Source organism: Aricia agestis, chromosome 15 (genome assembly GCF_905147365.1).
Source record: "Aricia agestis chromosome 15, ilAriAges1.1, whole genome shotgun sequence".
NCBI classification, from domain to species: Eukaryota; Metazoa; Arthropoda; class Insecta; order Lepidoptera; family Lycaenidae; genus Aricia; species Aricia agestis.
The window spans coordinates 7,126,418-7,149,189 of NC_056420.1; the positions used below are offsets into that span (position 1 = coordinate 7,126,418).

Below are 22,772 nucleotides of genomic sequence, written 5' to 3' on the forward strand. Positions count from 1 at the left end.
ACGGTTAGATTACGAAAGCAAAATTTTGTAAATCAAATTGCCGCTTGCAACATGAGAGGAAAATGTAAGTTTTTAGTAAAAGTAATCTCAGCGAATGTAGACAATGAGGTAGCCGTCAATGAGAAAGAATACCTTTTACTTCCCATTGTTTCCGAAGGTACTAAAAAATCATAACGCGATCTGAAATTCACGTAGAAAACGCTATCGAAAGGACCATCGGAGAGAATTTTTCTGTTCACTTTGACCGTTTTAATGTAGCCATTAGTCACGTTGAAAGTGTGCTGGACAATAATGTTACGCAAGCGATCACGTGATTCGCCAGTGGTAAAGCAAGTGTAGCTATAGGTGTATCGACGGAACTCCTATCGCGTTGGGTAACCAGTGGAAAGAGCTTCGTTAGTTACGTAGAGGTTTCGATACAGCCTCGCGACGTAAGGCCGTGGTTGCAGTCACGTCGGTGAGAGGCGCTAGCCGACGGAAGGTCGCGAGCAGAGATCGCAAAGAGAACGGCACTATAATGAATCCTTACGAGACACGCCCGAATTTTTACGCAACGCGACGATAACTTTTTCTCATTTCAATAATATTGCTAAAATTACTCGTTCGCAACGTGTCATCGTTATCTTAGGAAGTGATAACGAAATATTTTCCAGGCGGTAGGGTTTTATCTTATCAGTAACACACGAAAAACAATTAACGAGAGAATAGTTCATTAACCGCATAGAAATATTTTTAATTTATTTTGAGTGTTCGTAATGAACTATTTGCTTATTTGTACACCGTTAGTACTAAACTGTGTAGTAGTAATTAATTTATAATTACAATAATTATTCTCATCACACGATCGATTTGTACCACATTGTTTTGCAACAATAAATGGCACTCGGTTGTTTGTCAAAAAGTCATGCATCCGAAGACTGATGTAACTCCGCCGCGTCCGAGTCCACTATATCGTCCATTAGAAAGTCGGCAAATATGCAAATAGTATCGTAGAAACCTCACAAATAACTGGCCACTCACTCCGCCTTTAAATGTGTCTGCGATGAAAGTTACGAATGCTGTTAATAATGTAGATACAGCTCACGGATATCACCAAATTCATCTGAATTTTTTTTCACGAATAGTAGAAAACATTTAACATAAGGCACCTGTTGCCAGGCTGATGATGCCGTTCCTTAAGGGGGTTTGACCCCTTTGAATGCCACAGTTGCATTTTTACGAAATTGTTGCCAAAAATATATCAATTTACATACGTACGTTGATGATTTTTTATTGATTACAAAGTGAAAGTTTTAGGTTATGCAATTATTGCACAATCGATATTCTATTATTTACTTATTGAAGCACTCCAGAAAGTGTTTATCAATAGATAAGGACTGACTTACTTGTTGCATGAATGGTCAAGCATTTTTGAAGTAATAAAAGAGACTATAGAACTTAACAATAAAGGTATGATATTTTATTCATTGATTTGGTAGCTCAAATAAAGAAATAAACGTTATATCTACAGAAAATTTGAAAATTTTGTAGTCTCAGTTGGTTAGTTATGATGAATAACAATTATTTCTTGTTTATTCAGAGCTGCCAACAATGAGGAAAATGAAGATACTTCAAGAAATATTATACGACTTATTGTTCCAACCGTTTTGTTTGAGTAAATGGAATCTGTTTCTAGGCATACAATGTTACAGTTAAACTTACGAATTCTTAAAGGTGTATAAAAAATAAGATAATAACAGGCCGGTAACCAATTAACATGGGCGATCACAGCCCAGCTGCGTGGATTTCCCGCTACGATGCGTGTTAAGAACTATTTATCGTTTGCTGCTGACGTGGGATAGCATTGAAACGAAGCAAGCGACGAATATAATGAACCTTGTGGCGATCAATTTAAAGGTGATATTTCACCGAACGACCCGTCCACCTCCACGGCGTTACGTCAATAAGATACAACACGTTAACTGGCTCGGTTGGGGCGTGCGACCGCCTGTTTGCGTCCGGGTCTGTCGCGATGAATGTATTATAGAGCATCTCTCGAAATTTCTTGCAGAGTTGCCGAATTTAACGCGAATCCTGAAGTTAATGTCGAAGTGGCGAGTTAAATAGACTATATTAGAATTTTATTATTCTCGGTTGAGCTAACCGAACCGGTTCGGTCGGCCTCTCACTTTGCAACTCCGTGTACCGCTTATTGCTCGCTGAGAAATTAGGTAACCAACAAAGGCACGGTGGCTTCGTACGCCGAGCTAAATACATTAATATCTTATATAAATTTGAAAATTGTCGTGTCCTATAGCGAATTGCGTAAAGTTATGCTGTTAGACAAAGCTGAGAATATGTGCTTGATTAAAAACGTAAGAATTGAATGTAATGCGAACACAAGTACGAGTTAGTAGTGTCTTGAAAAAAAAAAACGATGATGGATTTCCTCGTATTTTCCGGTCCACTCGAGGTACAGAATCAAACGACCTTCGCTAAAAGACAAACAATGAACGGCAACCTTGACATGATAAATATTGTACAGCTGATGAATTGCACCCATTACCTACAAATAGATTATCGCATCATATGGGCTACTATTTTTGTGAATAACCTGTAAATAAAGCAGAAAAACACAAGAATGACAATGAAAATGCGAGTGATGTGAGGGGCGAGACGGCTGTTCACCGAATGCCGAAGTGTTCCATCGCGACGCGCTCTTTATATCGGCCGAGGCGGTATCGCAGAGAAAGCCGCGCGCCGCGCTCCCCCGCGCGGCTTAACGCCCGACTCGTGGCGGGTTTTTTCCTCGTCAGCCGCACTGCCACACACTAATTAAATACAGTATACCTCACCTTGGGTTCATCGGGGGCGAAGCGACTCTTTATCATCTAATGTTACTAGTTTGATACGGTTTAATCTGTCACAAACACTCGAGCATTCTTTGTGTTCGAAAAGTCGCACGTTTGTTTACATTGAAGTCGCCGTGTTTGGTTTCCTCGACACAAATATAAAGGTGGAAATGTTGACAAAGGAAAACAAAAACATCAGCATAATTTTCCCCGTGATTAGCATACAAGTATCTAATTTTTTTTTAAGACTACATCATTGAACTGTTAGTCATCCTGATTTTCAATGTATCTGAGCAAGGACCCATTCCTATTTGCAAGATTTTTATATTTTTGTGCAATTATATTAGCATTAGGCCTTATCGAATTATTGCCTCAACAATTTGTGTAATGCAGCACACTTTTTAATAGGTTAATTGCCTGGCATTGTGGTGCTGGCAGACATTGTCAACCGCGACCTTAAAGTGGCACTGGGCCACGCATGTAGGTGGCTGCGTCATCAAACGATGCGCGGACGATTGACGGCACCTTACCTTATCTACATTCGATAGTATATTTTGTATGTGACATTACATTGACATTTTTCACGCTGTCTCCGACTCGACTAACATACGCACAATAACAACAATTTTAGAGGTGACATCGATATCTTTAAAACAGAAACAATAAAATATGAACGACCTACCAGGTCAAAAGTAAGGTTAACGTGCTGGAGCTATTCTAGCGTGCAATTCGTAAACATAAAGACGAGCTGTAGTAAAAACCTGTACATATTTGAAGGGTCCTAGTGTGGCTCGTTACGTGGGTGCCTCCATAAGAATTTGTAGAACCATACGGTGATTACACTGTCGCGAGGGAAGAGTGCAGGCGCTTCACTAACAGTAAAATATAGCCCTAGGTTATAATTATGATGATTAGAATTGTATATTACGTTCTCGAGTTTTTCATTGAACATCGCGTGTGTGTACAGTAGATGGTGAAACGGTACGATGATCGGGCAGTTACTTGTATCGCGACGTTGCCATTCCTGGCGATGAAAGTCGTTACTCACTGTGCCCCTGTAGCGCATTACGTGCACCTCACACGTATACCACCCATATCTCCTTATCCTAACCAGTAACAACGCCATATATGGCCTTAAGCGTTTCTTTTCTCATGGGTTTCATAATCTGCCTCACCTCACTTTTAAGTTTTTATATCCTTGAAAGCTACATTTTCTTTCACTTTATCAACGTCTGCACCTGTTCTAGAATCTTCTTGGAGTTTTTTGTTGTATTTTTAAATGAAATTGTGTTTATAAAACACTTTTATTAGTTCGGTTAGTGACATTTTAGGTAGCGTTCCAAGTCTGTTAATTTTGTTTACGCGTTCTCCATATTATGTTTTGTGTAGAATACAGCTGTATAGAATGTAACTCTAGTAACGTTTAAAAATACTACGGCCACGCTATTATATCTGCGTCGTCCCACTAAAGATCAGTTTCTACCTGAACGCGAATTATTTATGGAGGACGATTTTGAAGCGGCAAACTCGATAGAAATAGATAGTTCTAACAAATTCAATAGGGTTTTGTTTCTATTAACATTTATGTATTTGAATAACAAATGTTATTAGATTTTCTCAAACGATAAGAATACATAATTAATTTGCTTCTTTAAAGTTAACTATTATCTCTTTCTCAGATTTTTTTTCTATTGTCATTAGCTAAAATATATTATGTCTTTGATAATATACATTTTGATGCACCACCATTTTATACTTACCTTAGGCTGCCGGTTGGCAGCGGACGACATGATCGCTAGCTGCGGAGGGTATTTCATAGAAATACATAGAAACCAGTAGTGTCGCGACGACACGTCGTCTGCAGTTGCGACTTGCGACGTGTCGCTCGGTTCCAACCTGTTTTCATTTGACTTTATTGAGTTTATTAATTCAATATTTCATGGTCTGCTAAAATTGGAAATTAAGTATTATTAGTTTCGTGGTTTACTGCTTGCATATATATAAAAAATAACGCGATACATACCTACATTTAAGAAGTATAAAATTTCTAAATTGAGGTTAATAAAATCATTAAATATATGCTCCACATATTACACTACGATGACCCCAAATGTTATTTCTAACGCTATGCGTGATACTTCTAACAGCAAATTAAACGGGTTTGTTAAAATTGTACGGAACCTAACTTTACAGCTCTGCAACGTTAAAAATAACGATGCTTACATAAAAACGCGAAAAGATACGCTTGCATAGACAATGCACACTTTGTGCCATAATTCCATTTGGGTTCAATCCACTTTTCCAAATTTGCACGCGATGTTTCCGTTGCAAATTAGATCTCATCGTCTAAACTCTAAAGCAATTGTCTAATTGTTTTGACACGTTCCGTGTTCAGTCCTTATTAGTGAAATCTGTTGTATCATGTATGGAAAATTTTGACGTTGTCTTCGTCTATCTAATTTAGGGCCTGTAACCTGTTCCACCACTTCCTGATAATTGCCGGATAGGCTATCCACCACTTAACTTGGAAAATTTGTCATGTTATGGATAGCCTATCCGGCACTTTATCAGGAAGTGGTGAAATTGCAGGTCCTTAGTATCATATAAATTATTATTATAAACGATTCAGAACAAACTACTAATCGAAATGAGAAGTTTTGCAAGTGACAAAGACGGCATGTGCTATCAGTGCCTCGTCTTTTGTTTCTTGTATCAGATTAAGAGATTCGTCTGTTGAATTGCAAATTAGACTGACATCTCCGGCATACTTGTGTGAATCCATGCGTTTATCATTTGCATGTATAGAACTTCCACACATAATATTATGCTCGCATCTTTATGTTTAACGTGATATGTTATTGCCATAAAGATAGCATGTGTATAACAACATTACTGATACATAATATATTATTTATACTCTTGATAACAAAACCTCGTTTATAAAGTGTGGGTTAAACACTCAGTGTAGTTTTTGAGAGAACATTTACGTAATAATATTTGCTCGCTAGCTGCGTCGGTATGATATAGCAAATTAATATACCTTTACCACATGTTTCGCTCTTCTATTTAAGTTCAATAGGTTATAAGTTAATATTTTTTCGTTTGTTTTTGTAACATCGAATCGAAAGTACATCGTTTTTGAGACGATAAATTGTTCTCTTTAAAAGTAACCGTTCTATAAACAGTATTATTTACATTTTTTGCATTTTTTTTCATAATAGATTTTTAATTTTGTATTTCTCTCTTTTCAGAAAATTTCCATCCCGGCGCCGATCAGCAACAATGGGGAATCAACATTTCATTTTAGCATTAGTAGTAATGCAGAAATGGAGGGTCCACAGGTAATAAATGATAATGATTAATGAATATTATGCGGAGGATTCTGTGACAAATTTTTGTCATACATGAAATCTACGATATCCGTACGTCAATGAGTCATTGGATGCAATTGACAACATTTCAAAATTTTAACATGGCTTTTTTATTATTTTATATGAAAGTAGACTTAAAATAAGGCGACACGTGTTTCTTGCTTTTTCAAAATTATGTTTTTATGATACCTAAAAAATAGATTTTAATCCTTCGTATTCTAAAGAGACGTAAGCGCCAAGTGACGTCATACTTACGTCTGAACGGTTAATTCCATTACACTTTAACAAAAGAAAAAATCTGCCAATGTAAGTTTGTTACGTTTATTATGACGTCTGTCAATGTCATCGTCAACCTGGAGGATAGGTAACCAATGAGGTAATGTTATTATTTAGAAATGTCAGTGTTGACAGGTGGTTGACAGTGACGTTTTTGTTTTTATGCTTCATGTTGTCTTTTTAAAACTATTTTACACCAGGCAAACAAACTGTATGATATTATGCCGTAAGTATGACGTCACAGCGTATTTTTCAGTTTTTATTTATTTTCTCAGTAAATAAGCAATATAAAAATTTTTTGAATATTTTTTTGATATCAGGAGAAGAAACTAAAGAAACGGTATTTTTTATTTTAAGGCTTAAAAATTTTGAAATGTTGTCAATTAGCGTTACTCTTGGATCCAAAATAATATCTGAATAATATGTTGTCGCACAGTCGGAAATGATACAGCGATTGCTTTTAATTGGATACAAACAATCATTATATTAAGAGACTCTTAGACAAGAACTCCTATGACTTAAGTTGCGCATAAGCGATGTAACAAGATTAACCCCTTGGTAACTTCATCGTCTAAATCTTGTAAATAAACTTATTTTAGTACATCTATTTACGTAAATAAACAGAAAGTAGCAATGTGTGTTACGCAACTCGAGACAATTAAACGTTATGCAAACAGAATACCTACAGAAAAATATATATTCTGAAGGCATTTAAAATTTGACAATGCGCAATCGCAAGGTTTAAACTGTAAACTTAATTTGAATACAAATAACATAATATTTACCTACTCTGGAGCTGCCATAAGAATTCAATTGTTCAAATAATATTATACGCCCATTAGATTAGGTTAGATGACGACAAAATATATTTGACGTTGCCGGCAATATCAATTTGCATTAATTGCTTCTTCAGCTATGTTCGTCATCTTTTCATGAACCATTACCTAAATGACTCATATCTCAATCATCATTTCCATTAATGTAACAGTATCCCTCCCTACTAATGAATTGTCTTCAGTCAATGTTTTATACAAGATTTTCCTACAATGATACCAAATCACAGCACACTTATTTACTAGTCAAGATCTTTCTTGTAACATTTCAACGACATTTCCTCTCGCTAGCTTAAAAAGATTGATTTTTGAGACCTCTTTTGCTTCTATTTCTCTATTTAATATTATGTCATTGAGTCGATGTAATTTTTCTGAAACTTGATCACTATTACCTCCATCATAAAAAAAGTCTTTCTATGCCAATCTATGTTATAAAGAAAGAATAAAAAAATTAATAACGTTTCTTTATAACATTTCTATGGAAGGTTCACCAAGAGCGATTCTCCATTATACCATCGACGTTTACCTTAGTGTGGGTTAGTAGGTCGCGGAACTGTCTCCACCTTAACTTTCTGACTAATTTGTTGTATGTATATTGATTTCTTATCAATTATCATCATTACTTTTATTTCTATCATTTTTATGATCTTGCTTATAGTCTTTATATTGCCTAGAATCTTGTGCTGCTATAGTTCGTAGATCCCAGAGTTCTCTAGCATCAATGAAGTAGACTTATGCAAAGAGTTTTTGGTCCTCTCTTATCCCAAACATACCTCAGGTGATCTTAAGAACATTTTTCTCCCTTTAGAAAAAAGGTGCTAGAATCTTCTGAGTATTTGTGTCAATAAGACCAGCATAGAGTACAGGAAGTTGGTAGAATCTCACAAGTATTTACACTTTCACCGAGACATTAAAGTATTGCTAAGCTCTTTCCAATTAATTTTAACGTTGAAATTAGGCAATGGCTAACGACTTAACGATGCTTCGTAATTACTAGCAAGTATTTTAGTAATTTCGTTGTTGTTTTCAAGGGCTTACAATGCTCAGCTATCTATTGACCGATAAAACTGTTTAAGAAGATGGTAAAATTAGCTTGAATATCATTGAAATTGGACGTGATTTATAAATTTGTTGTTTTACATTAGGGGAAGGGAAATGGGAAAACTCAAGTTATCAAATACCTACAAAACTTCGAACAACAATATATTATATCTAGTCCAGGTATATTACGAACTTGCTTAAATTTTATGAAATCCTACATAAATTGATTTCGTCCTTGAGAGTTTACTGGCGTTTAATGTGATTGAACACGTATTTATAATAGGGCATGTTTTAATTGTACATCGGCGTCTCTGATTAGGTAAAAAATGTAAAAGTCCATTGTGGAATGTCTAGTATGAGTAATTAGAGTTGGAATGGGTTAATTGCGCTTAAAGAAATCAGAGTTGTGTGTAGCGAGGGCTTTTAACTGCGAGGTAGCCTAGGTCAAAAACACACAGCGTATGTTAACTATGCTATAGCTATAATACGACTAGATGATGCGAACTTGCACAAAAGAAAATGCTGCAAGAATTACTTGTCCTTCTCGGTGTTGTAGTCTTTATTTCTGCTTAAATCCCTCAAAATTGGTCGAATACTTTTGGAGCCTATTCAATGCATGTCAGAGAAAATCTTATGTACTATCTAAAATCTTAGGTACGTAGTTTGGTCGCGTTACGTCAGAACTATCCAACCGATCGCATTATTATCACTCGCTCATATTATCGATGTGACTAAAAGAGAGAACATCTGACTGATTTGAGGGCAGAGTTCTTGGAAGGAATTTATCTATGACTTTAAACGACCAGTCGAATCGCAGACATTAGTGTTGAGGCTCCCCTACACATTGCGAATGCTTACGGCATCAGGGCACTGTACCTGGGCCTTCAGGGGTCGCAAATGCTCTATTCCTATTATTTCTTTGTAGAAGTCATCTAGCCCTCGCTTAAAACATTCCAATATTTCCAGCGATAAAAAGTTACCAGACATAAATGGTTGCAGGGTTCGTTCGAATGCGTCCGGAATAGGCTGGCACAAGGCTTATTCCTATGGGCCTAATAGCAGTTGACAACTCTTCTAGCACTTTGAGCATTTTCAGCATTTCCAGCAATAGCTTTGGTCTAATCAGACATTAATGGTTGCAGGGTTCGTTCGAATGCGTCCGGAATGGTGGTCAACGGCGTCTCGAGGCGTGCGGGCCGCTCACGCGGCGCATGCGAGTCCAGGCCAACGACGACTCGTACGAGGCGACCAAGGACCGCATGTCGAGGACGATAGCGGCGGAGCAGAGCAAATGGTAATGATGATGAAATTGATTCACAGGCAGATGGACCTACGTATTTTGGTCGTGTCATGTCAAACCCAACCTGGAAATCATATCTAACATTGAATTGCTGCCTATGAATAAATTTCTTCGATGGTACAAGAGGTGTCCATTATAATTGGCCAGAGCTGAAATTAGTCCGTTGAGCGTTAAATGATGTCCATTCTGTAAGATGTCTGTTCTATTTGGAGTCCATAGTCATAGTAAAAGGAGGGGAAGTAAGTTATCTTCATACAAAGGCATCGCGCGCAGCTTGTATGTGTGCGCCATAGTGTCAATGCGTTTTTTGTTGTGTGCCGTACGTGGAGACGCATTGATACTATGGCGCACACATACAAGCCGCGCGCGGTGCCTTTGTATGAAGATAACTTAATTCCCCTCCTTTTACTATGCCATAGTGCAGCCATTCCAAGGATGGATAATGTCAGCTTCAGCCTGCAAGGATCTTGGTGATGCCAAAAGTGGATAAAAACCTATTACCTGTTGCCCAGACGTAAACCATTCTGATATAAAGCCAAGTAACTAGGATACAGGGCTTTGCTTGTAAAACCTAAATAAGTTAATTTGCTCATGATTTATGATAGCAATAACATCTGGCTTTAATGACTGCTTTAGTGTTATAGTCTAAAATTATTACGAACTGAATGAAATACATATACAACCTTGTTTTCGATTCACACGGTAGCTGTTTGTGTGTGCGGGTAGCACACTTAATTTTTTCCAGTGCGTTTTACGTCTAGACGTCGAGTCCAGCCTTAACCTCGTAGATATGCTAATTCCAAACAATAGCTGCTAGAATTCGGCAGCGATATTTCAGCACTTCCTAGTTAGATAACGATAATCGCGTTTGCTCTTTCAGCACTCGCGTCATCAAGCCGAATCAGACGGACATCGGGAGGAGGGTGAAAGTCCGATCGGCGTACCCACACGCCCCGAACATGGCCGAGAGGATGGAGCGGGCGGAGCGGCCGGAGCGACCGGAACGGCCGGAGAGGCCGGAGAGACCCGAGCGACCCGAGAGGATCGACCGGCCCGATCGACCCGAGAAGTTGGACAGGGTCGAGCGGGTCGACCGGGTCGAACGACCCGCGCCCACGAGACCCCAACCCCCAGCACCACACCTGTCCCAGCAGCAACAGAACCATCCGCAACCCAACCCCCATCAGCCGCAGCGGCCTCCACCCAACCCAGACTTAAGCAGGCGACCTATAAAGTGAGTAGCCTTGGCTTTTTTGGCACCGATTTAAATGGGAGTAGAACATTGTAATGCATTATGATTTTACTAGATGACGCCCGCAACCCAGTTCCGCCAAAATTCGTTTATCGCGTGGGAACCGTACATTTTTTCGGAATAAAAAGTATCCTATGTCCTTTCCCCGGACTCAAGGTCTCCATACCAAATTTCAGCAAAATCGGTTGAGTGGTTTGGGCGTGAAGAGGTAACAGACAGACAGGGATATAATATTAGTATGGATTGCAATATAATATAATATTAGCAGAATAAGACTAACGGCGACAGTTAGACTATGATAACTTAATTTTTCAAACGAAGATATATTGCCATAAGTTCGGAGAGAGCGGCGGAGAAACAGGAACTTTTGACAAGCTATTTCGTAACATAATATCAATAGCATATTTTGTATAGGCACAGTCATATTATTTTTCGCAATAACGTTACAAATATCATGTTCAAATTCTTTGCTATAAACTCGATTAATAACAACATAAGATACTTTAGTTAAAATGGAAACATGAAATGATTAACAAACTAAATAACATGATGTCGTAAACCAGTTAGTTTCGCAAAACATTTAAATTGCGACTCACGTGTATTGTCGGAAACATCTCGTTTCGTCACAAAATTTATCACACGATAATAATTGTGATAAATTAATGTTATAATGGAGGTTGACGTCTTAGCGTTTCGATAACAATACACTTATTATGTGTGACATTAAATTACTAGGCAATTTCCTACAGTACGACATTATACGCTATCATACAAAACCATACTCTGATATTTTGCGGTACGACGCAGGAAGTTTGACCGAAGCTAATGTAAAAATAACATTTAGTTGAAACGTGCCTCGGAAATGTGATTTTGTTATCTGTATCTCTCAAATGATAAAGCCTTCTAGAATAATCTATGGCCAGACGAAACAATATAAATAATTTAGATGACACGGAAATTTATTTATGGGTGAAACCTAGGGAATGTTATTATTCGACAAATTAACTATATAATATACTATATAATAACTATATAATTCGAATATTTTACAAAACATTTCGAATAATTCTAATATTATTCGAATAATTAAAAAATATTGAAAATGCTGAACACTCTGAATAAAAGTAACAAAAAGCTCGACATTTTTTGATACTGTACTGTTTCAATTATCAGTCGAGGACTGCCGTGTTAAAGCTATTGAATAGCAAAATTTTATCAACTTGTCGAATAGATCACATCGCGAGCTTCAAGCCAGAAAGGCGTATAAAAAAAATATCTTTTGTATTTTAACTACATATTTTAAAAATCTCAATATTGCACTTACATTTATTACCTTCTTAAAAAACGAGTTTGTTTTATATACACCCTTCTGGCGTAATGAACATGAACAACAATGAACTAAAAACATGGTCATCGGCGACGATGAATGGTCGTATACTCATTAGTTAGACTAAAAACAGATTTATATATATCATTAAAGATGTAGAATATTCATTAATAATATTATTTTTCTGAAATAAACTTAATTATTTTCTTATTCCATGTTAATTGTATGTTTGATAGCATTTTAAACAAAAATAAAAAAATATTTTTAGTATTCGAATTATTCGAAAAATAATTTGGCGAACATTCGAATAATAAAATCGTCGAATATTCGAATAAAACGAGTATTCGAATATTCGAATAACATACCCTAGTGAAACCGTACAGTTTTAGGCAATAATTATTATAATAATATGTCTCTCGAATCTTAATTGTCTCCTCAAGTATTTATCTCCATAACAAATTTCATCAAAATCAGTTTAGTAGGTTTAAGCGTAAAGAGATAACAGGCACTTTCGCATTTGTAAATTGTAATATTATTAAGGACTAGAGATCGCATAGTTTCAACGACATTAGGACTACTACCTATATTTTGTAAAAAAATATTGACTTTCTCATTTTTTTTCAACTCTTGTCTCTGGGACTTAGCTGATCTCAGACTAGCCGTGTAAGCGTTGTCTAATAGTATCTTAGATTCAATAAAAAAACTATAATCCATTTTTAATTTATCAACTTGTTGTCAACAGACTTCAACCATAAATAAAAGAGTATAATTTGTATGTATAGGCTTGTCACTAAAAAATCTGTCATTTCTCATGTGTGTGTGTTGTAGTGTGTGTAATGTTTTATTTGTTAAAAAAATGTATGATAAAAGCATAATTTCAAAATAATATTAGTTCGATGCACTCCTTCACCATATAAACTATAACTGTGCAAAATTTCATGCACCTACGTTTCCCCATTTTTCGTAAAGAGGGTTACAAAGTTTTTCGTTCGCGTATTAATATTATTAAGGATAGTACAAACACCATAATAAATTTGGTGTTTTGCCGGACAAAATAATATGTGAATGACAATTATTACGCTTTTCATCATGATTGGTTTTGTAATCTGATACTTACATGGCGATTAGTTGACTGCAGTCTGCAACTGACTCATACCTCCAAGGTTGTGCAAAAATGCTTAACCTCAAACTATGAAAAACTACCTAACGAGGTTGTTAAATAAATAGGAAAATCGGAAACAATTAGATTAGATAAGTTTAAAGCATTTTGATATTTAAAACTTGACCAAACTAACATGCCATTTTATCTTTATTGCGTAGATGATGCTTAAATTGGTAGTATTATAATTTATAGCCTTACTGAATTTTTCGTTTGGACTTAGAAACTCAACATTATTAGAACAAAATTAGTTAACATTACCTACTACGAAACAACGTGACATTTAGCGCAGGATTTTCTTATAAATGTTGAGAAGAACTTAATATTATACATAATATTAGTTTTATTGTTACCATCGATTTGGTCTAGAATAATTGGAAAAGTAACGTGTCAGACGTGATTGACTTTCACAAATGAACTCTGAAAACATTTTCAAGGTACAATTAGGTTATTGTTCGTTGGCGGCTGTTTGAAGCTAATTAACTCAAGATAAATACTCCTTTAAAGGCCACTCGTTTTCCACTTGAATTACTATGTTAAAATAACACAAGTGTTGCTAAAATATCCTCTAACACGTGGGTAATAAAGCATACGGCTAATCGCAATTAATTTGACGGCTTGCTAAATTGCTATAAAAATCTAATAAAATACAACGCATAAAAAATAATGAAATGTGTTTGATAATAATTGTTATTATAGAAGTTAAAATGCAAATTACAATTATTGTATACAAAAATTACAATAAGCAGGATTGTACTATTTAATGTAACTAGCTATTTGACCGAGCTTTGCTCGGTATTCGATAAAACACGAATAAAATGACATTTTCTAAAAATGATTAATAGCTAGATCGATTTATCGCCCCCGAAACCCCCTATATACTAAATTTCATGAAAATCGTTGGAGCCGATTCCGAGATTCCAATTATATACATATACTAGCTGTTGCCCGCGACTTCGTCCGCGTTAGTATAGTAGATCACGTCCCAAGTATTATTTATTGTACAAAAATATTCAATGTACAGCATTGACTTTCCTACGATTTTATTATATACTAGCGACCCGCCCCGGCTTCGCACGGGTAAAAAATATATAGCCAATGTCGCTCACTGAATAAATGAGTTTTTAATCTAAACCAATATTATAAAGAGGTAAACTTTGTTTGTTTGTTTACTCATAGATCTACTACTACTACCCGACTAAGAGCTGATGACCAAATCAGTCATGACTCATGACTCATGTAGCTTCAGCTGTGTTAAAACTCCGTTAGCTACTTCCCTGAACAACCCTTTCTGATAATCTGCGTGCTGCGTGCAGATTATCAGAAAGGGTTGTTTAGGGAAGTAGCTAACGGAGTTTTAATACAGCTGAACCTACATTATTTTCTTTTTTTCCCCACCCCACTACTCCCACACCCACCGCCCACGGCCTGCCAGCACGCAGATTATCAGAAAAGGTTGTTCAGGGAAGTAGCTAACGGAGTTTTAATACAGCTGAAGCTACATTTTTTTCTTTTTTTCCCCACCCCACTACTCCCACACCCACCGCCCACGGCCTGCCAGCACGCAGATTATCAGAAAGGGTTGTTCAGGGAAGTAGCTAACGGAGTTTTAACACAGGTGAAGCTACATGTAACATGACTGATTTGGTCGTCAGCTCTCCGTCGATACTACTGATAGATACATTACTACTCAATAGTCAATACTCATAGATCTAAACCTCCCCTATCCCGCGGGCGCACCCCCGCCTTGGTAGCGCCCACTTCGAAACGGACGTAAATCGCAATATTTTAATTTCGCCATAACTTCTAAACCAAACGTCCAATTTTAATCATTCAAAGACCAATTTCATATAATTTCCCCCGTTTTTTCCACATTTTCCACTATTTCTACGCTCCTATTAGTCTTAGCGTGATAAAATATAGCCTATAGCCTTCCTCGATCAATGGGCTATCTAACACTGAAAGAATTTTTCAAATCGGACCAGTAGTTCCTGAGGTTAGCGGGTTCAAATAAGCCCTTTCAAATAATTTCCCCCCGTTTTTTCCACATTTTCCTCTATTTCTTCATTTCTATTAGTCTTAGCGTGATAAAATATAGCCTATAGCCTTCCTCAATCAATGGGTTATCTAACACTGAAAGAATTTTTCAAATCGGACCAGTAGTTCCTGAGATTAGCGCGTTCAAACAAACAAACTAACAAACTCTGCAGAATTATAATCTATACTATAGATACAAGAATTGCTCGTTTAAAGATATAAGATAAGATATTATTGCATCTTCGTTCCTTATTCGGTCTAGTCCGTGTCCAATGCCATTCTCATAAAAAGTCGAACGAGTTTTGGGTCCAAAAGATGTTTTACGTTTGTTTGAAGACTAGACTAGATTATAGATAGATATAATAAAAAAATTTATCGCGCGGAAACCGTACACTTTTTCGGGATAAAATGCATCCTATGTCCTTTCTCGGGACTCAAAGTATCTCCATACTAAATTTCAACAAAATCGGTTGAAATTTAGTACTCAAAGACAGGCATTTTCGCATTGCTATTTTGATGGATCGAATAACGAAAAAAAAAAAGTTTATTTAATGTTCTATTATAACCGTAGAATTGAGGTACTATTTATAAAATTTGTGTTAAAAATGTATTCTGTTTCATTGTTTGAATGGTAATAATTCTATTCAAGATCAGTGCAATAATCAACTTTTTATTATGTGTATTATGTCATATGTGGTTGTTGGTCGTTATTACACTTGAAAGTTTGATAAGAATGTAAAAACTATATTTGGATAAAATGCAGTTTTTTACAAGTATTTATTTCTTGTTACTGGTTACTCATTGACAGAATATAAAGTATTTTGTTAATCATTTTAAGTTTCCATATTGTATTAATGAGTTATAGTCAGAATCGCATACGACACAAAACTTCATATTATTAACACAACGTCTATGAATATCCATTATGCGTTTCCTTGTATACTATGCCTATGTTTACTTATATGTCCATCTGACGCACACTAATATATTCGTTTGTCTATTTTCAGAGAAAGACTTATACAATTATTAGCACTGAAACCTTTCAAGAAGCCCGAACTGTACTCAAGACTCAGCGGCGGTGAGTACACACCCAATCATAACTTATTATGATTCATATTATGGCAAACTTGATTGACATTTCAATGTTATTTCAGAGGGACTGAAAGACAAGGAGCGAGCCATGGTCAACAAGATCCTGCCAGAGATTGGCACGCTCAAAGACAACTGTTACCATCTCCGTAGGCACGTTTGGAACGATGTGAACGAGGACTGGGCCTTTTACACCGAGGAAGAGAAGAGAATGCTCAAGAGGTATGCATGTTTTGATCATGTCAGAAAATATTAGGAGTACATAACTGTAGGGTATAACTTGTTTAAGTACACATAATATTTGTAACAAAACTAAGTGATAATACTTTAGGGTGTGTATGGGTCCCCTAAGTTCACTGTGAAAGTAGCAGCGCTGTAAGAGTAGCGCTTGCCCATACAAATAAAAAAAAATGCTTGTTCAGTGTTGCTACTTTTACTGTAAACTCTATATGAGGGGCACATACACACCCTAAAGTATTAACACTTAGTTTTGTTACACCTTGTATATTTTTGATAACAAAGATGTATGTGACTCCAACATACATATTATTACATATACCGCGTCGCTAAGTGACATGAATCATGAAAAATTTATATGTCAAAGCCCGTATAAATTTTTATTTTATAACCTTGCGTTGAGTACCTTTTCAAAATTATCGAATACATATTAATATCGAGTTATCGACTATGCACCCTTGGTCCATTTAACAAAAAATATAAACCAAAAACAAGCGCATTTTCTATGGAAAATTTGTTTAACCTGGAAATACAGTTTTATAAGAATTTTCCATTATGAGTAATATAGAAACAACAAAAAAAATCGGATATTGTACGAAAAAGGCGGTAGGCACTTTTGATTCTAAGAATATCCTAGTTTCTTGCTCATTAAAAATGTTACAATTTAATTTTTTCAGAAGAAAATTATTTATTACATTTCGGTTTCATATGATTCATATAAAATTTAATATTTATAAGTTAACATTCGGCACGGTGAGCGGCTTATATTTTTCTCATCGGCAAATATAATATTTGAATAAATATGTTTTCAAGGGCATTCTTGTTATTTATATTAAAATTATGTAAACACGCTCAATACAGTAGCAACGTTGGAGATAATACTACACACAGACGTACAACATGTTATTTTATGGAGTTATATACATTTTCCTTTACGTGTATTTGTATAGTGTACCTATACTAAACAGTAATCACCTTATACAATGTATTATTATATTGTACTGTAAACAAGTTTTTTATTATACTTTTTGTAATACTACTTGTCTGATATGTTCAATTTATTTAGTTTAGACACATATTGCTTAGATATTTACGATACATACACTTTAGGACATATTCTGTTATAACACCCCGGTAATCAAATTATTTTTAGTAATGCTGCAGTCTTTATCAAGTTTTTACTAGCGCACAGCTTTTCAATAGCGTAAATATTATAATTTCTATTTCTTAAACAGTATCCCAAGTTTTTTTAAAATTGTGGTTACAGCAAGGATCACTTCAGTCTTCAATGAGGGTTTTTTAGGTTCCTTACATCCAAATGATGTTTTAAATTAGTGACCTATCGATACAGAGCTCCCCCTGTTAGTAATTATATCATTAAAAGCCCCTGTTAGTAATTACAGAATTAAAAGACAAAGGAAACTACCTAACTGCCAGATAGCTTTAAGATAAGTCTGCGCCTCATTTCTAACATAAACTCTAATTGTCCATTGGTGTGACCGTCACAACTTATTATACTTGTTAATTGTTTTTTTAATTCCCAGGCGGAAACCTCAAAACCTTACTCCGCCGGTCAGCAGTGACAGCGCCAACTCCTTATCGCCCCGCGCGTCCCCCGGCAAGAGGGCGTCGCCCGACGACGCGGGGCCCACGAGCAAGAAGCAGCGCATATCGCACTACCGCCGCCCCTCGCCGCCATCGTCGGGCTACGCTACTACGTCGTCGGGCGAGCGCCACGCGTCGGACAACGAGGATGATCGCAACGGTATGTGGAAGTGGCAGGGGCGGATTAAGATGCGGATAGCATTTTTTTTTAATCTTGAAAAAAATGTATCGCAAACGGCATTATCATTTTTATATTTAAACGATTGATTAGAATGCTGAAAGCCCTAAACTATATATTGTAATACTTATCCTAAAATATTGAGCGTCGTGGTCGAGTTGAGAGTATTCATTGACCACGACGGTTGTTCAAATTAGGCAAACGCTATTGGCTTGTCTTGATCTCATGTGTTCGCTCCAAAAACGAATTGTACCTCCTATTGGTCAGTTCTTGTTGGAATTCGAAAAAAAATCCCAGCTGTCAATGATATTATAAGTCAACATTGTTTCTAGAACATTCGAGAACTCTTAAGGCAAATGACGTTGCGTTATAGAAGAAATATGTGACACATAACAGAATAAAAACTAGCACACATGCCTGGTATCACACGAACTAATTTAAAATTGTAATTTTTTAATTGTTAGTAAACAACGCTTATAAAAATTGCGCTCTATTTCAATTCATTACTTAGTATATTTTCCGGCCTCATATTTAATACATGTAGCGAGGGCAAAGGAATTTAACTCATGCTGCGCTATCCTCAAAAGTATATTTCTCAACGAAAAGAAAAATTAATAATAATATGTGAGGTAGATGGAATGTTAGTGGGAAAATGTGACAGTCACATCTTCTCTCTCAGATTTCTACTAAAATCCTTTGAATAAATGAAAATAAATGTAAACTATATTTAGACACCTGGTTTAACCAGGCTGGTTAGCAATGACTTGTGGTAATTGGGCCTTGAGAAGAATGCAAGGATTTTTGCCTTTAACACTCGTAATTCTTAAAAACCCATGAATGAATTTTACTTCAAAGTAAAACATATTACAAAATATAAAAATCACAATTTTGCTGAACTAGTCTTATATATTAATTATAGACATTTTTTTAGTAGTTATATTTGTTAACAATCTTGTATTAAATATCCGCAATTTTGATTTCAGACAAAGTTGGTGACGAGCAAACCGCACACCTGATGTTGAGTAGCTACTGCCGCCCGCTGGCGTCTCTTCCCGCGGAGGAGGTTAAAGCGAAAAACCCCGTTCCCGAGCCCGCAGGTAATACCTCTTAAATACTACAGTGGCGTAATTAGACCTATGAGGCGCCCGTAGCAATAGTTTTGAGGGGCCCAGTCCAAATAAATACCACACTGTTTAATGATGTCATACCACTGGGGCTTTCAAATATGCTGGTGAAGAATCATTACTAATATCAAATATGTAATAAGTAATATAAATGCGAAAGTGTGTCTGTCTGTCTGTTACCTCCTCACGCTTCAACCCGTGAAACGATTAAAATATAAGTATAGTCCGTGAAATCTCTACTATTCCTCCTAATCGCCTATAGCCAGGGTCACCTAATGGCGGACCGCGGTCCGCATCCGGACCGCCGACCTATTGTGTGCGGACCAAGCATGTTCGAAGATGAACTTCGTTAAAAATAAATTTAGGTCTCCAGTCTCGATTTACTGATGAACATCTTCAGGATTTAATTTCAATAGCTTGCACCAATTTCTCTCCAAAGTCCAAAAAAGCAACGAAAACTTGACACTTTTCTCATTGATTATGTAAATTAAAATACATTTGTAATTTTCGTAATTACATTGCTTTTTTTATACAGTGCGCACCGTGAAGTCATTTTATTCGTTGCGACATCGCCTCTCATTTGTGTGCGATGTTGTTTTTGCCATACGACGCCGCAACGCAGTGTTGTGGCCCGGCCCTTTCTAGTTAATTATAACTTTCGACTAGCAATCCCAGAGTTGTTCTAAAGGCAAACTTTATCTGTTCCAGCTAAAAAAGACAATGGATACACTCTCACCTTCACAACGGTCAAAGATCTCTGCCGCAGTCCAGTTAAGGCGAACGGTTTTAGTAGTAATAGTCCCCCGGTAGAACAAAATACAATTCCAGGTAAGATAATAATATAATATAACTATTTATTAAATTATAATAAACGAATGTAAGGCTAAAGGCTGCACTCAAAAGCATTCAATGAATATTACTTAACTTTCATGAATGCAGCTTTGGTCTAAAACTCTATGAGCCTTATATCGGAAATTGACAATATATTAAGTTAAGTAATAATCATGAAATATCTCAGTTACACTAGACTCTAGAGCAGGGTTTCTCAAACTTTCGGCTCCACGAACCCCTGTTAGAATTTCCAGATGACAGCGAACCCCTTACTAATGAAAACACATAAAGTGCCAAACGAGTGCCGCGCGTGCCTGCCAGATATCAAGCCACCATTACGTAAATCTTGTCGCGAACCCCCTGCCGTCGAATGGCGAACATTCGCGTACCCCACTTTGAGAAATACCGCTCTAGAGCGTACCAGAGAAATATACATACACACGAGAAATATTCAGCTGTAGTCGGATTCATATACAACAGCAGTGAAAACTTGGAAAGACACTTTCTAACTCAATTTCGATTGATATACCTACAGTTGTTAGATTTTATTGTCAGTTTTTCCCACCTGCCTTAGAAAAAAAATGAAGCCAAGGAAGTTTTCACTTTAAAAACTTATTAATCATGTTTGTTCGTTGACAAGCGATGAATTAATTGGTTTGTTTTTACATTTCAGTCAAAGATATTACAAATACAGAACCATTAGAAAATACAGCGTTAACGTCTGTCCCCGATGAGAATATGACTGAATTAGAAGACTTTGAAAGGTAATTAGTTATAAGTTTTAACTTTTTTTTTCAGCTATCAAATAGGCCAGCGAATCTGCGATTTAAAGTTTAGATAACTACAATAAGGTATCATGTAAACGAGGTTGTAACGACGATGGTGCTTAACTTTAAAGTTTAAACACAAGCCATTTGTTGTCAAAATAAGCCACGAAGATCTATCAAACTGTGAAAACTCAAATTACCTCCGATATTTTATTCCACACTTAAATAGTTTGGCGCTAGCGATTCGAAGAGAGAATTATAGCGACGTAGAAAATGATTGACATTTAATCTAATAATAATAACTCCCACACCGGTTTCGGTGACGGTGGCCGGTTTCATTAAAACCTGGCCATTTACCCAGGAGTAATTTGGAGCCGAAGTACACAAGAGCACTCTCTATTCCTTTACTCGCATAACCCAGTGGGACGGAAGACCGACACGGCCGGCGAGAGATCAGGCGCAGGACCGACTTTTTACATGCCCATCCGACGCATGGATCATCTATCATGGCATATTCAAGCATTTAATATATCTATAGTGTGAACTTCGCGCATGTTTTTCTTTATTAACTATTTTATTAAACATTTCCAGGCAATACCCGCCAATAACAAGCAGCAGCACGCGGCGCGCTTACAAGAATGAGTTCGCTCAGCTTTACACCGAATACCAGGCGAAATATGCTCGTGTTGCCGAGGTTGCCCAGTTGTTCACGCGCCTCGAGCAGCAGCTCAAACGCGCGGAGCCCAAGTCGCCGCAGCATCGGGTGAGTGTTAATCCGCCACTGATATTATTATATGCTCCCTGAAATATCCCTGTATAGTCCGTCTGTGTAATAATATAATGCCCCACTAAATATTAAATTTCGTGTATGTTCCTGCCAACAAAAGATACAATGTCGATCTTAGCACAAGACGTACTAGATGATCGTTAGACGTTAGTGCAAATAATTATTATCTATTTGATGGCGTAGTTTGAAATTAGCTGATACAAAGTACTATCAGAGAAGTTGATTCCTATGGAAATCGGGGACCTAAGTAGTTTGGTTGCGTTACGTCAAACCCAGCTGACAAATCACAATTAACATTGAATTGCAATATTCGACCAAATAAATTTGGTCTGTCAAATGCATAGGAATCAACTTCCTCGATGGTACAAATGTACCCCTTTGTAGAGTACGCATGATTCTGCCTCCGCAATAATTCAAACCAAATGGCAAATCGAGGCACAAAACTTGATATAGAAAGTCAAGATTGATATTTTGAAATCTCGTTATTTTGATTATAAACATTAGAATGATTCTTTGAGATGTGTAAAATATTGTTTGTAGTACTTCAAGCTTACTCGTTAGCGGATTGTGGTTAATCAAATGGCGTCAGAAAACTCAAATGACATGCACAAAGTCGTTGTTGATAGTGTTTCTTTTATAATCAGTGCAAATACATAATATTGTGTTACTGTTAAAATATTTACGTCAATTTAGGTTAGTAGGTAGCTTATAAATTGTTGCATTAATC

General features: G+C 36.5%; 1 protein-coding gene across 4 annotated transcripts in view; it reads left to right on the forward strand.

The window, feature by feature from the left end:
* The window catches only part of LOC121734055 (RNA polymerase II elongation factor ELL), a 63,061-nt gene that overhangs the window by 36,429 nt on the left and 3,860 nt on the right, over positions 1–22,772 (forward strand). For all 4 annotated transcript variants that reach the window (XM_042124460.1, XM_042124461.1, XM_042124463.1 and 1 more), the window contains exons 3-12: positions 6,083–6,172; positions 9,495–9,646; positions 10,533–10,886; positions 16,435–16,505; positions 16,582–16,738; positions 18,298–18,518; positions 19,520–19,633; positions 20,369–20,488; positions 21,165–21,255; positions 21,850–22,021. In XM_042124460.1, coding sequence (XP_041980394.1) covers positions 6,083–6,172; positions 9,495–9,646; positions 10,533–10,886; positions 16,435–16,505; positions 16,582–16,738; positions 18,298–18,518; positions 19,520–19,633; positions 20,369–20,488; positions 21,165–21,255; positions 21,850–22,021 — 1,542 coding nt within the window. The remainder of the gene's footprint in view (positions 1–6,082; positions 6,173–9,494; positions 9,647–10,532; positions 10,887–16,434; positions 16,506–16,581; positions 16,739–18,297; positions 18,519–19,519; positions 19,634–20,368; positions 20,489–21,164; positions 21,256–21,849; positions 22,022–22,772) is intronic.